Genomic DNA, 13,334 nt, shown 5'->3' with positions numbered 1-13,334 from the left:
AAATTGCATAATTTTGCTATCATAAAGTTGAAATATGCAAAACAATACCGTTTCTCACCTCAAGTCTCTGCCTTTCTTTTGAGCATGGATGCAAAATAACCCAAAATGGAGGCAAAGAAAGTTGCAAATGGCAGAATTTTCATAAAGGTGAGGAGCAGTATTGAATTCAAGAGTTCATCTCATAGCAAAACAGGAATGTGTTGATCTCGTTGCCACATCTTGTCTTTGACGACAATCATGCCTTCAGTGAAGGTAAAAGTAACCTTAAATGTACATGTATCTTTTTCATTCTTCATTTATATTTATTTGCAATTGTTTATGCATGTAAAACTACAGTCTTGTAGCGTAACTGTTATTTAGACGGAGTTGACTTCTGTTTCCTGTTTCCATGCATTAGCAAGGTCATTTTTTTCATTTTATGTTGACATTTTTGTAGTTTTGTGATGAAAGATACATTGTGTATCAATGACACAACAAGACGCGTGCCATATTGTAAACTAACTGGAAAATGTAACCAAAATTTTGGCGTAAATTTCCCACCGCACTAACTGAGGTTGGTGTCAACTTCTTTTGATGCTTGTGTAGCAGTTAGGAATGTTAAAATGTTACCTAAATTGTATAGTTAATGGAGGTTTTATTATGGCGACAGTTGGTACCTGGAACAAATGAAATCACTGTACATGATTTCCCGTGGGAGAGGTTTGAAATTAGAACAGTTCAGACATTAACCAGCTTCATGGAACGGTTGTGTTCAACTTTGGAGGAACTACTGTAGTTGTTCAAGCAGACAAGCTCTCGAGACGTTTGTGATGGACACATTATTACTGTCTGTTGCTGTCTGCCCATCGACTCATCAAGTCATTTAAATGCTCTGCGAGGTCTGTGTAAAACAGCTACTCAGTCCCAGTCTATGAATATTGATGGAAATGGAAATTCACAGCCGGCCAGTCGATGAGCTCCGCTGAATTTTGAACACATAACAGATTTGTCTGCTCCGCTTGACGCTTTTGTTAGCGATTATGCTCGGAATATTTTGCTTCTGAGGCGTCTTGTGTACCGTCATAATGAAGATAAAGGGCTTTTTTTCCGCCGCCACTAAAGTTGATTTATGTGCTTTTGCTGAGAGAAGATGCTTATTTTCCTGGGTGGGTTTTTAATTAGGTCTTGTGTTCATTGCAAGAACAGGGTGAGAATAGCAGCAGTGCAACACATCCTGCCACACTTAAGCGGAGATGACAACGTCAGCGGGGCCAGACCACAGCTGGGGCCGTCGGTGACCTCCTCGCTTCCCAGTCTCTACTGCATCAGACACCCTGTGGAGGTGGCGCTCGACACCAGCAGCAAGTCTCTACTGAAGGTATAAATAGACACCGTGTGAGTTACCCTTAAATAATTATGTATCATGTTGTGTTTTTGGTCAACCTCTAATCTGGAGCAGTGTTTCCCAAACCTTTCACAGTTCCCGTACCCCTTCAGATATCCGATCTGAAGCCATGTACCACCTACTCCTGTACACTTGAAAAACATAAACCACAATAAGCACACAATAAAGTATTAGTCAGGGTTATTTCTCACCTGTTGGATACAGTATATTTAATGAATTATTGTACATTATTATTATTATATTTATTCTATTTTAATTATGAATTGGTTGTATTAATTTAATTATTTTATACATGTATTTATTTCAGAATTATTACATACATTATTATTGTATTTTAAATATTTAATAATTGTATTCATTTGATAATTTAGGAATTATTGTATATATTGTATATACAAACGTATGTATTTTTTCACATAATGCACACATAACATTTATCAGCTTCCTGTTCCGTCTCCTTTCTTTTGCACTGTACTCACTGTGCCGTGCAAGCACTGTTCACATGATGATGCATTCAAGCGCACTGCGTGACTCTGAATGGGCTTTCAAACACCAATGTAGTCATGAGACGAGGACCATAGCTCGTGCCGATTATGGCTGCATTGGCTGTGGCAGGCTGATGGCTGCGCTTGTATCACCTCCGCTCCCCTTTTCCCCCTCCCCTTGCGCAAGTCTCGTGTTCGTGTTGATAAAGTGTGCTTATTTGTGCGTATGTATGCTGAGATTTTTTGACCGTTCCACACTGCACTCCCGATAGGAGCTTAATTTGAAATTGTCTTTTTTCCCTCCCCTGTCCTCTTGTTATTCCCTTTCCTCTCCCTCCTTCATCGCCCAGTCATCCTGTCCTGCCTACACCCCAACCCCATCTTATTGTATAGTATGGTGTATATGTATGGATGATTGCGCAATTCCGCTTGTACCTCTGTAAAAGTGACGAGTAAAGGCATTCTGATTCTGTTCTTCATTTTTAATCACGTACCCCCATGACTATTTTACTAGAGCATTTTAGTCAAATATAATTTACAATGTTGGATGTCAAAATGTAAAAAAAAACAACACTGCAAATATATTCTTATTTTAAAGTTTTGCTTCGCCACTTTTGTGTAATTTCTAGGTAAAATATACAAAAAATTACAAACTTAAAATTTGGCCAGCATATGAACTATTTTACCTGAAACTGGAGACTTGAGTAGCTTTTCTACCTGAGTGACTCTCATTAAGCACTCATTAGGCTTATATTATTTATCTTTGTTATTATTTTCCTTGTGAATTCAAGTAAAAGTTGTAGCTTGCAGCCTCTCACCCCAGTGTTGCTTTTTTTTCTTTTGTTGAAACAAAGCAGGTGATAATGCATCCCCCATCCTTACAACTTGTGGCATCTGTGTTTGCCATTAATAAGGTGGAATCGGTGGAGAAGCTGTTCTGTATGCTGTCCTCAGACACCGTTGACGTGGCACTGAGAAGATCTTCTGCTGAGCAGCTGTCTGTGGTTCTGCAAGGTTAGCATTCTCGATGTAAAAAAACAAAAGCAAAAAAAAAACGAAACCCTCCTTACGCTTCAGTATATCTTTGACTTTACATCTGCGTTTCCTACCTAATGCGTGAGCGCTGTCAGACCAGAGAAAGCATTTTATGTTTCTCAAGAAAAAGTGCTGACTGCTTACTTTCGCTTGCTTACTTCTTCCTTAAATTAGTTTCACAACACACTCTCTCTCGCTCTCATCACAGTGTTGAAGTGAAAAACAATGTAGCAGACTGCAGTTGGCAACAATTATGAGGGGATCCAACTATAACTGCAGGCTTGAGTTTTTTAGTGGGATTGTATGAATACGGTAGAATCAGAATACAGTGTAATAGTAACCGTCATAATATCATCTTTAGAAACTCCTTCCAAAATGGAGAGAGCACTACTGCTCTCAGTGCCATCGGGAGCTCGGTGAACTTCCTTGTTGGGCTTTTGCTGGCTTGTTAGGTTAATTTAGCTTATTCAGCCTCCCAGGTAAGTTCTTGATGCTATTGTGTAGCTGGATAAATCGTAATGCGTTACGTTAACATACCGGACACCTATTCAGTCTGGTGTTGCGTGTGCAATTGTGAGGTTGTATTACTTGGCTTTCTTGAATTTTGGTCTTGAATTTTGTGAAATACATTTCAAAATAAAGGCAACTTAAATATGTTTTTTTTTTTTTTTTTCATGAGGCATTTTTTGACCGATGCGACTTATACTCCGGAGCGGCCTATAGTCCGAAAAGTATGGTAGTTGGACATTGTAACGCGCATCTCTACCTTCAACGTGTTCAAAGTGCCTTGTGCCAGTGTCTTGCCCAGTATCTTACCCAAGGATACTTCAACATGGTCACGGGAGGACGGAGGACTGAACCAGGAACCTCCAGGTTGGGGAGATGACCACACTACCACATGAGCCATGCTGCCCTCCGTGGACAGCAAACAGGGGGGCGACATGGCTCAGGAGGTATAGTCTCATAAGCTGAAGGTTGCTGGTTCTATTCTCTATGTTGACGTATCCTTGGGCAAAATACTGAACCCCCAGTTGTTTCTATTGCTGCGTCATCAATCGGTAAATGTGTCAAAGGGCTTTGAGTACCTGGAAGGTAGAAAAGCCCTCCACAAGTGAAAGAACTCCCCTATTTAAAACCAATCTATTTGTTTGCTTCCTTCTCTGCAGACACAACATTGCATCCGGTGTTGAAGAATCTTGGAATAACAGACAAAGCCATTTCTTTCCTTATCTGCAGCGTTAATGGCAACAAGGTAAAAAGCAACCTGCTGCTTTGCTAAAACAATAAACAGGTAAATACGGGGTACCTGAAGCCAAACGGAAGGAATTCCGCCCCGGTGCGTGCAGTCAACTATAATTGCCTCAACACGACCTCGTTGATGCACACACAGGAGTTCATATGTTGCCAGTGGATGTCGAGGAGACCCACTGAGGCGTGGATGATAGAAGGATGAAATGGCCTGTGTTAACAGTGTCAGACAGGCCCCCGCTCGGCTGTGATTTTTGCCCTCCAGCGCCTGGCGATCATTCCTTTGAATCAGACGCTGCGTCCGGGCCTGTTTGGCCGTATTGAAGCAGGCTTAGAATGACCTGTCTTCAGGTGTTATTTGTCCCATTGCGTTCACTTGTACAGTATGTGTGAGGCAACTCTTGCAATTGAGCACCATGTGTGTTTGTTCCAGAGCTCGGATTGCATGCTGGAGCCGTGTGTGTGTATCCTGCGGAAACTGGTGTATGCCGATCCATCTCTGAGGAGCAGCCTAGCGCAGCGCAGCATCTTGCTCGTCACTCTGCTTCGAGGTGCACTATTTTGCAAGACGGCTCATTAAGCAATGAGCTTGCACATTTCTGCACGTGTGCGGTGTAGCTCGGGGGCACATTTGCATAAGATATACAAGCCGTTTACTGATGCATCGCTTTCAGCCGTGTTGTGACAGCACTCGCCAAACACTTTATTAGGGACAGTTGTGCATCACATGAGATCCAATAGAAGAGGGACTGTATATCAAAAATTCTGTCTTAACAAAGACCATTTTTATGTTTGCGTGAAGAAAAGCGCAGACCTTCTTTTTGGAGAGGTCGTTTGGCGCCACCTGTCGACATATATCAGGGGTGTCCAAACGTTTTCTACCAAGGATGCAGGGGACCGCTTTGACATTTTTTTATATATATATATATATATATATATATATATATATATATATATATATATATATTTATATTTATATTTATTTATATTTATATTTATATATATATATATATTTATATTTATATTTATATATATATTTATATTTATATTTAAAAAATGATTTTTTTAAAAGCTCCATCTGTTTAAAGCCGGAGCTTTGTGTTATTGATTATTAATATCAACATGTCAGCTTTTGTCTTTACATTTTGCCTTTTTGCTCTATTTTTGCTGGGGGTTTTTTTGTATGTAATTTTATTTCTACAAAGTGCTGCAGGCCAAAAATAAACGAGCCACGGGCAACTTTGAATACCGCTGGAATATATAAATTGCTACACCCTGAAAATAAGAGAGCCCTCTGTTTTTTGGAAACCCATTTTTGGAAAAATATTTTTAAAGAGAAATCATGTTTTCAATGTCACTAAAATTCTTTTTATATTCATATTTCTCTCTTCTGTGTGAGTGACAGGAAAAAATGCTCATGACTCCAATTTTGGATAGGGAGTTTGGCGCCACCTGATGGTTTAGCAGATATAAATCTTGACACCCCGAATCTAAGATGACCCTGAATATAAGAGAACCTTCCTTTTTTTCAGGACCAATTTTTGGAAAAATATTTTTAAAGCCAAAATCAAGGCCAAAAAAAAGGACAAATAATTTTTTCAATGTAACTAAAATTCCATTTATATTCATATTTCTCTCTTCTGTGTGAGTGACGGGAAGAAAAGCTTGTGACTCCAATTTTTGACAGGGAGTTTGGCGCCACCTGTTGGTTTAGCATCAATAAATCTCTACACTTCGAATAGAAGACAAGGCGTCTTTTTCAGACCGTATTCAACGACAGGGGTTCTCAGCTAGTGTTATGCTGGGACCCACATTTTCCCATGGTCATTAAGTTGTGACCCAGATTTATGGAGTTTTATTTTTATTTAAAAATAGCCTTCAAAACACATGCATGTCATCTTTTTATTGCAAGAAATACATGTGCAAAATGTATTTCAGAGCACAATCAATATTATAACAGTAATAAATGTCAGCAATACTAAGAAGATATATGTACTAAGACTATTGGACAATTTGATTTGAATAGTTTTAGTGTAATTTTGATTGGTTGTCCGCGACCCACCCAGAAGTTTTGGGTTTCGGGAAAAATATATTGAGGTCAATACTATAAAAACTTGCTGTCAGTGTCAAGAAAAACTGCGTTAAACAATTTTTGTTAGTGCTTATTTGTCGTAAATGTCATTATGGTGTGCACATGTGCCTAATATTGTGGTCCTTGAGATATGGATTGCATTTTTTTATATTTCCCGAATGACATAGTGCTGTATTTGAAAAGATGATGATTAAACCGACATTTTTAGATCAGATTTTTCAAATCTTTTCTCATCATGACAGCATCCTTAATCCTGAAGGCGAACAATAACAGCGTGAATGAGGCTGCCGTCCTGATGAGTTTGTTGCTCTTTGATGAAATAAGCAGCATGGAAATATGGTGAGTGATAACATCTATCCACTCAGAACCTTTGCATTACCTCTTGATTTATATCGCCCCATCAGGTCGGACAAAACCCAGAGCGATGGCAGCCTTCCAACCTTCTCACTCCCGCTATTAGTAGTGCGCAGGTAAACTTTAACGTCCAGATTGCCGCCGCCATTCTCTTTTTTTTATATGCTTTGCTCACAGGTTTTATTTGCCCATCAACCTGTCCTCTAGGTTCAACATCCCATTCCAGGCAGCGAGCCACCACGCAGTCAGCCCGTACTGCTGCGTCCTGGCACCCTCCTCTGATCTACTGACTCTCGCCCCCGCTCGCCAAGCTCTGCAGGTGGCTTGGAACGTTGCGTGGCACTGCGGGATTGACAACCTGCTTGAGGAGCGCAATTCGAACCCTGAGTAAATACTCTTTGTCTTCATTGGTTATCTATGGCCTTTACAAAGGGGAAGAAATGCTAGCAACAGAGAGATTTAAAGCTCAGGCAAAGTTTGTATTCCATTGCACCCATAAAACAATTCAGCATCCTTTCATGCCACTGAAACATATGCTTAGAAAAGGCTGCTGTCTTGTGTTTCATTTGTCTTCATTCCCATCTAATGGGACCTAATTGAAACAGATGAGCGTGTCGCTAACACGTTCTAAAGTAGCGTGATTGCTAAATTTCATACCATCACCGAACATTTAGAGCTAATGTCGTGTCCTGTAAAACAACATTTAGTTAAAGCAGTGCGCCCCAACCTTTACTGAGCCGAGGCACGTATCTTATATGAGAAAAATCTGCAACCGGTGGCTACGCAGGTTAATTATATACCTTCTGCCATCTAGTGGAAGAACATGTAATTGTTCTGCCTGACACTATACGTCATTGGCTTAGATTGATTATTTGTAGTAAATAAATAAGAATTTCTGGACCGATTAAGTGATATTGGCTCATTTCCCAAGCCACACTACTGTAGTGTGCCACGGCAAAGTGGTTGGGAATCATTGAGTTACATCAGTTAACGCACACGAGTGGACGATAATAAGCAACAACTTCATTAACTCTAAAAATGTAATTTTACCTATTTACCATCAAACTATTTTTAAAAAGGTGCCACAAGGTATGCTGGGAGTGCTTCCGACTTACCAATTGCAGCCCACAGGTCCCCTAATTGAAGAAGGGTGGTGGTCGGTTGCAGTTACACATTATACAGTATAAACATCAAAAATGTCTAACCCTTATAAATTAGTGTTCAAACAGGAGAAGTGTGACAATAACCATAGAACCCGACATGGAACTTGGGACATAAGAAAGGGCCTGGCTGCTCAGTCCAATATGAGAAAATAATTACATACACTGCCTAATTTTACGTTCCACTTATAGTTAATAAATGTTTTATGATGATGACATTTTCTTTATTGTTCTCAAGCTGCTAAATTCCCCCCAGAGGAGGCTTGCCTTGCACTGAAACGCGCTGTTCTGCACAGTCAAAGCACACTGTAGCTACATGTGTTTATTAACCATTCGCCCTCTGCAACACTCACACAGATTCCACCGTGACCTGAAGCTGCCAGAAGCCCAGATTGCATCACTGCGAGCGACCCACCTTCCCAGCGCCCTGCAAGATTGCGTTCGGGGTGTGGTGATGGCGGCGGGACACAGTTCGGTGATCTCCGCCCTCGCCAAGCTCAACCTCTTCTTGATGGTTGACACACTGGCCCTCCCCCACACGCCTACCTACGGGTGCAGAGAAACTCTGGACTCGCTGGGCTGGCAGGCTGCTGTGAGCAGGTACAAACACAAATAGAGATTTAATAGGCATTAAATACGCTACATCAGGGGTGTCCAAACTGCAACCCTGGGACCATTTTTGGCCAGTGTCATGGAATACTGAGAAACCACACAGACACATCTACAGTTTGAGGGAGAAGGGGCACTGCTTGTTTATTCAACAACAGTTAAATAGAGTGGTAAATAATAACAAATGACGTGGTATTACCAGAGGGGTGCAAGGGGTGCACTTCCCACTTAAATAATTTAGCAAAACATGCTATGAAAGAACAACTAACAACCTTCAGAGTCAAACTGAGTTGGAATTGACAGAAATATTCGTTCTACAATATAACTCCTCCCTCTTGGGGGGTCCCAAAACCCCTAAAACAAACGAAAATGTCCCTTTTGTCCCAATATGAGAAGACTGTAAAGCACGTGCATGATTGATAACATTGGCACAGTTCATTCATTGAGTCAAGTTCATGATTTCAGTTCACGGGGATCACGGTCTAAGTTCTTCCACAGGAAATGGGCTTGTTTTTTTCTGGAAGCAAAGCTTTTGGCAGACCCCGAGCTTATGTAAGGGGTGCACTTCACACGTAAGGAATTTAGCAAAACATGAAAGAGCAACTGCTAAACAACCTCAGGTCAAGTTGACCACTTCACAGAAAGATTCATTGTAAAATGTAATCCTAAACTCCCTAAACAAATGAAAATGTCCCTTGTTTATATCACTGTGTCAGTTCAACTCGGTCGTTTCTTGAATTGAGTTCATGGATGAAGTTCATGTGTTGAGTTCATTGGGATCACCATGCATGTTCATCCTGAGGAAATGGGCTTTTTAATGAGAAATATTATTAGAAGTGTGGATATTTTCTTAAGATAGCTTAGCATGTATTGGATTTGTTTTAGCGTCTTTAATACATGAAATACTGGATGCCATGGACAAAAGTATTGGGACACCTGTTTCGGCGACAGTGACAATTCCTCGTCATTCAAAACTGAAAGGGGTCAAGGGCTTCAAGTTCTTCTTCACCAGAACTGTCTTATAGCTCGGGAAGCATAATGTGAATTCAGGAGGAACTAAGAAGTTTAGTGCAACCCTTGATTAGTTAATGACTTGATGAATAGGTATGTTTTCACATTTTATCCACCTAGTGTTCAGTATGTCTTGTTTAGGTGAATGAATTAAGCTAATTAACAGGCGGCTTTTATAGCTGCCGTTATCTCGGGCCGCTTCTGCAACTCTGCAGAACTATGTGGGACAGTGCTTGCTGTAAATTAAATGTTTTCACGGCTCACCGGGTGCAGCAGGGTAATTTCTTTTTCTCCATCGCTTCCCGGAGCTCCGATATGGCTAATAAAGCATTGCAAGGGGGGGAAATACGATACGACGATTTAGCACGCAACTTTGACACAATTTCAAGGAGAGCTGATTCTCATTTCTCATTTTATTGTGTGTGTTTGTTTTTAATTCGTCGTATTGAAACAAATAAATATATTCTCTTTGTTTCCTTGAAGATAAAACGGCATACTTCTCACTGCTCTCTCTGATGGCGACTGTGTCTTTGCTCTTCCCTCCCTGCAGGTTTCTCCAGGTGCATCCAGCCTCTGTGGAGGATGAGAGGCTGCTGGCGTACGTTGTTGCATTTCTGAACGCCTACTTCAAACACATGCGTGCGCACAACGCGTCTGACCCGGAGGACAAGGACCTGCGCTGGATGCTGGAGCTGCTTCTCAACGAGGTAGAAAAACCAAGCCCAGCAGCAATATGTGTCTTATTAACGTGTGTGCATCTCTGTTATGATAATCCGGTTAGGACTCTTCTCGCCAACACGGCTGGTGATGTAGTTGAAATCACCGCAAAAATAAATCCAACTCTAAACATATTGTTCCCTCATAAAACCACAATAACATCACAGCTTCCAAGTTGGATTCATTGTTTACCTGGAGGGGAAGGGGAAGCAGGCGTGGTGGGAGCATTGCAAGTCTTGCCTTCTCATTAATGTGAGAGTGTGTGTGTATAAATATGCCCCTCCCCTCTTGGCACCCACCACAGACTCAGATTGAATGCCTGGTTGTGGCGAGATGTGCCACTCTGACTTTTCTGCAATTACACAACAACATCTGGTGCTCCTCACACATATATTAGCAACCTACTAGAGTGTACTAGTCATCACCGCATTCTCGACAGGAGGCTTGGTCAAATGTACACTCACTTGACGCTTCATTCATTCATACCTTTACAATGGTAATAATAATGCACATTTTTCATGTAGCAATTTCAGTTTTTTTACTGTAGTGGTATAGAAATGTTATACATATTTGTAATAATGGTTAGCGTATTTAGCTGCATGAGAAGCATTGAATATTCAAAACATCTCTAATTACCATGCAGTGCTGTTCTACGCCACTGCAAAGCACAATTAGAGTTTTGCCAAGGCTGAGCAATCCTGATTTGGCTCAACACCAAATTGTGCACCTTCATAGAGCTCCTGTGCGAACCAAATGGTGATGTTAATGTTCATTATTTACTGAAAGCTAAAAATGTAAAATACTACTACTAATGATGCATTACTATGCAGCGTTTCCACGTTTTTTTTTTTTTTACAATAATTTACATGTTTTTGTTATTTCTGTGTATTATTTAAATCATTTTAAAATTTGTATAACAACAAACCCAAATTCTGACAGATCTGTCGAAAAAGTGTAATGGTTTCTTTCTTCTTGCATGTCCTGCCTTGCCTCAAAGTTGAAATGTTTTGCATGTTTTTATTGTTCTAGTACATGTACTACATATACGCAAATATTGTACATCCCCATTTATTTTCTTATTATTCCTTTTAAGGAAACCATGTTCCTCCTTGATTTGCTTCCTGGTGTGGAGAGTGCAAACACAGGGCAGCACCCAGAGGAGCCTGAGGAAGTAAAGAACCATGTTCGCCAGAAACTGCAGAGGGAGCTCTCATGCCTCTTTAAAAACATGCTCCATCACCTGACACACACCTCTGACAGGTAAAGAGAGTCACAAAGGCATTGTTTTTTTGCATCATACCTCCTGCTTTCTTGCTCATGCTGCTCTCTGCTGTCTGTCTTTCGAGGCTATGTTTGGCATTAGCGGGGCCCTTCAAGAGCCAGCTGGCACTGCGCTTGCTGCAGAGCCTGCGGGTGTCTGATGCCCCGCGTTTCTACGGCCTTCCCAGCTTGGAGAGGACTCTGCAGGGCATGGTCAGTCTGACAGCCCAGCCTGGCTGGAGCTCGCACTGCCCTGACCTGTCGCCCGCCTCCCTCTGTGCCAAGTACCTCAGCGGCCTGTTGGAGGTGTGTGGGAACCAGAATTCTTCCTCTACCTTTACAAGGATAATACTGCTCAGTTTTGATTGAGACGATAAGAGAGGTATTGTGCGCGGCATTATTGTCTCTGTAAAAGAGCATTTAGGATGTATTAGATTGTGTAGCTGTACCTAATGTTGTGGCCAAGGTGTGAATGTAGTATAAATGAAAGTGTGTGCGTGTGTGTGTGAGCTGCATGGACAGCTTGTCTCATCACAAATTTTAACTTTTACAGCATAAACAGAATTAAGATTTTATTTTTATATGATTTTTATTTTATTGTATTATTTTTTTAGTATACGTTTGTTCTTTTGTTGCTAAAATAAAAATCATATAAACTGATAAATAAATGCATCAGTTTATTTTACTATATTATTACTTTTTTTTATTTATTGTATTATTTTATTTTATTTTTGTTGTTTTTAATAGGTTGTTTTTCCCGCAGAAAACACACCGCATTAGTATAAGTCGGGAATAAATACGTGATAATACAGGTCAAATGTACAGCCCACATGCATACGCCCACAATTTTTACATGTTTATGTCTTTATGCACCACTGATCATGTTTTTTCCGACCAGAGTTGAGATGTCACACTTTGTTGGGTGGTCCTTGAATGCACCATAGTTGTGTGCTGCAAAGCAAACGTTACAGAAACGTAGCTGTCGCTGATGCTGCCACAGCTTCATAAATCCATCTGTTTATTGATTACCTTACATTATCATTCATTGGCGGTGAGCTCGTAAACATTTTATATTTTAAAATGCATTTAAGTGTGTGAGGCACATACTGTATAGGTTTGTGTTCCAAGAGAACAAAGGCGGAAAGCGGGGATCTTCTGGATCTTCTGTATTCGATTGTGCAGCTGTACCTAATGTTGTGACCGGTGTGTGACTGTAGCAAAAATGGAAGGTGGTGTATCTCCGCAGTGTGCGTGTACTTGTGTGTTGCATGGCCAGCTTGTCTCGCATCAGAGATTAGAACATTTACAGAGCTGAATGAGTAAGAAACTGTGCTTTCAGAGGAGCTCATTAAAACCAAGATATTCATGGGACTTGAAATAGTTAAAAAAAAAAACATTCAATGATTAGATGTTGCACATTGCAGAGATACTGATGAGATTAATCAAGCCTGCCCGCTCCATCTGTTCAGTTGCTCCACAGCCCATTTAAATGATAACATGGAGCGGACCCGCTTGCACAGCAGCAATGCGTCTGAGCCTTTTGTCTTTCAGAATAAACGCCTCCCCCCCCGCGGAATTAACTATCATGTTAACACGGCAGCTTTTTTTTTTGTGTTCGTTGTGAACTTGAATTAAGATCACACGAAGAGTGGAGGTGGTCTCCCCCACATCACATACCTCTCCTTCTCGCTCACTTCATTGTTGGACACATCTTTCTGCACGTTCCTCCTGGCTCTGAAGGGCCCTAAAGCGTGCACAGAACCCTCCCGCCCCGTTCCCTCTTCTTCTGCTTTTCCGCGCAGTCCCACATTCTGATTGCACATCAGAACAGCAAAATAAGATCCCTTTGGATCGGTGGTGGGCATACGGTAACCTCCAGCTGAGCGACATGTATCCTTTTTAGTCTTGAAATGTTAAAACATAGGAGCATGCAATGTCCACTAGCTCATCTGAATTAAGAAACAATGCTGTCTTCTGCA

The 13,334-nt window shown here is 41.0% G+C and overlaps 1 protein-coding gene across 10 annotated transcripts in view; it reads left to right on the top strand.

Annotated features, from left to right (window-relative positions):
• The window catches only part of rttn (rotatin), a 77,775-nt gene that overhangs the window by 47,884 nt on the left and 16,557 nt on the right, over positions 1–13,334 (top strand). For all 10 annotated transcript variants that reach the window (XM_054765827.1, XM_054765824.1, XM_054765822.1 and 7 more), the window contains 11 exons: positions 1,186–1,357; positions 2,784–2,883; positions 4,071–4,156; positions 4,586–4,703; positions 6,487–6,583; positions 6,649–6,714; positions 6,806–6,985; positions 8,116–8,358; positions 9,929–10,085; positions 11,189–11,355; positions 11,442–11,661. In XM_054765827.1, coding sequence (XP_054621802.1) covers positions 1,186–1,357; positions 2,784–2,883; positions 4,071–4,156; positions 4,586–4,703; positions 6,487–6,583; positions 6,649–6,714; positions 6,806–6,985; positions 8,116–8,358; positions 9,929–10,085; positions 11,189–11,355; positions 11,442–11,661 — 1,606 coding nt within the window. The remainder of the gene's footprint in view (positions 1–1,185; positions 1,358–2,783; positions 2,884–4,070; positions 4,157–4,585; positions 4,704–6,486; positions 6,584–6,648; positions 6,715–6,805; positions 6,986–8,115; positions 8,359–9,928; positions 10,086–11,188; positions 11,356–11,441; positions 11,662–13,334) is intronic.

This window comes from Dunckerocampus dactyliophorus, chromosome 21 (assembly GCF_027744805.1).
Source record: "Dunckerocampus dactyliophorus isolate RoL2022-P2 chromosome 21, RoL_Ddac_1.1, whole genome shotgun sequence".
In the NCBI taxonomy this organism is placed as follows: domain Eukaryota; kingdom Metazoa; phylum Chordata; class Actinopteri; order Syngnathiformes; family Syngnathidae; genus Dunckerocampus; species Dunckerocampus dactyliophorus.
This window is presented reverse-complemented; position numbering and strand designations above follow the sequence as displayed.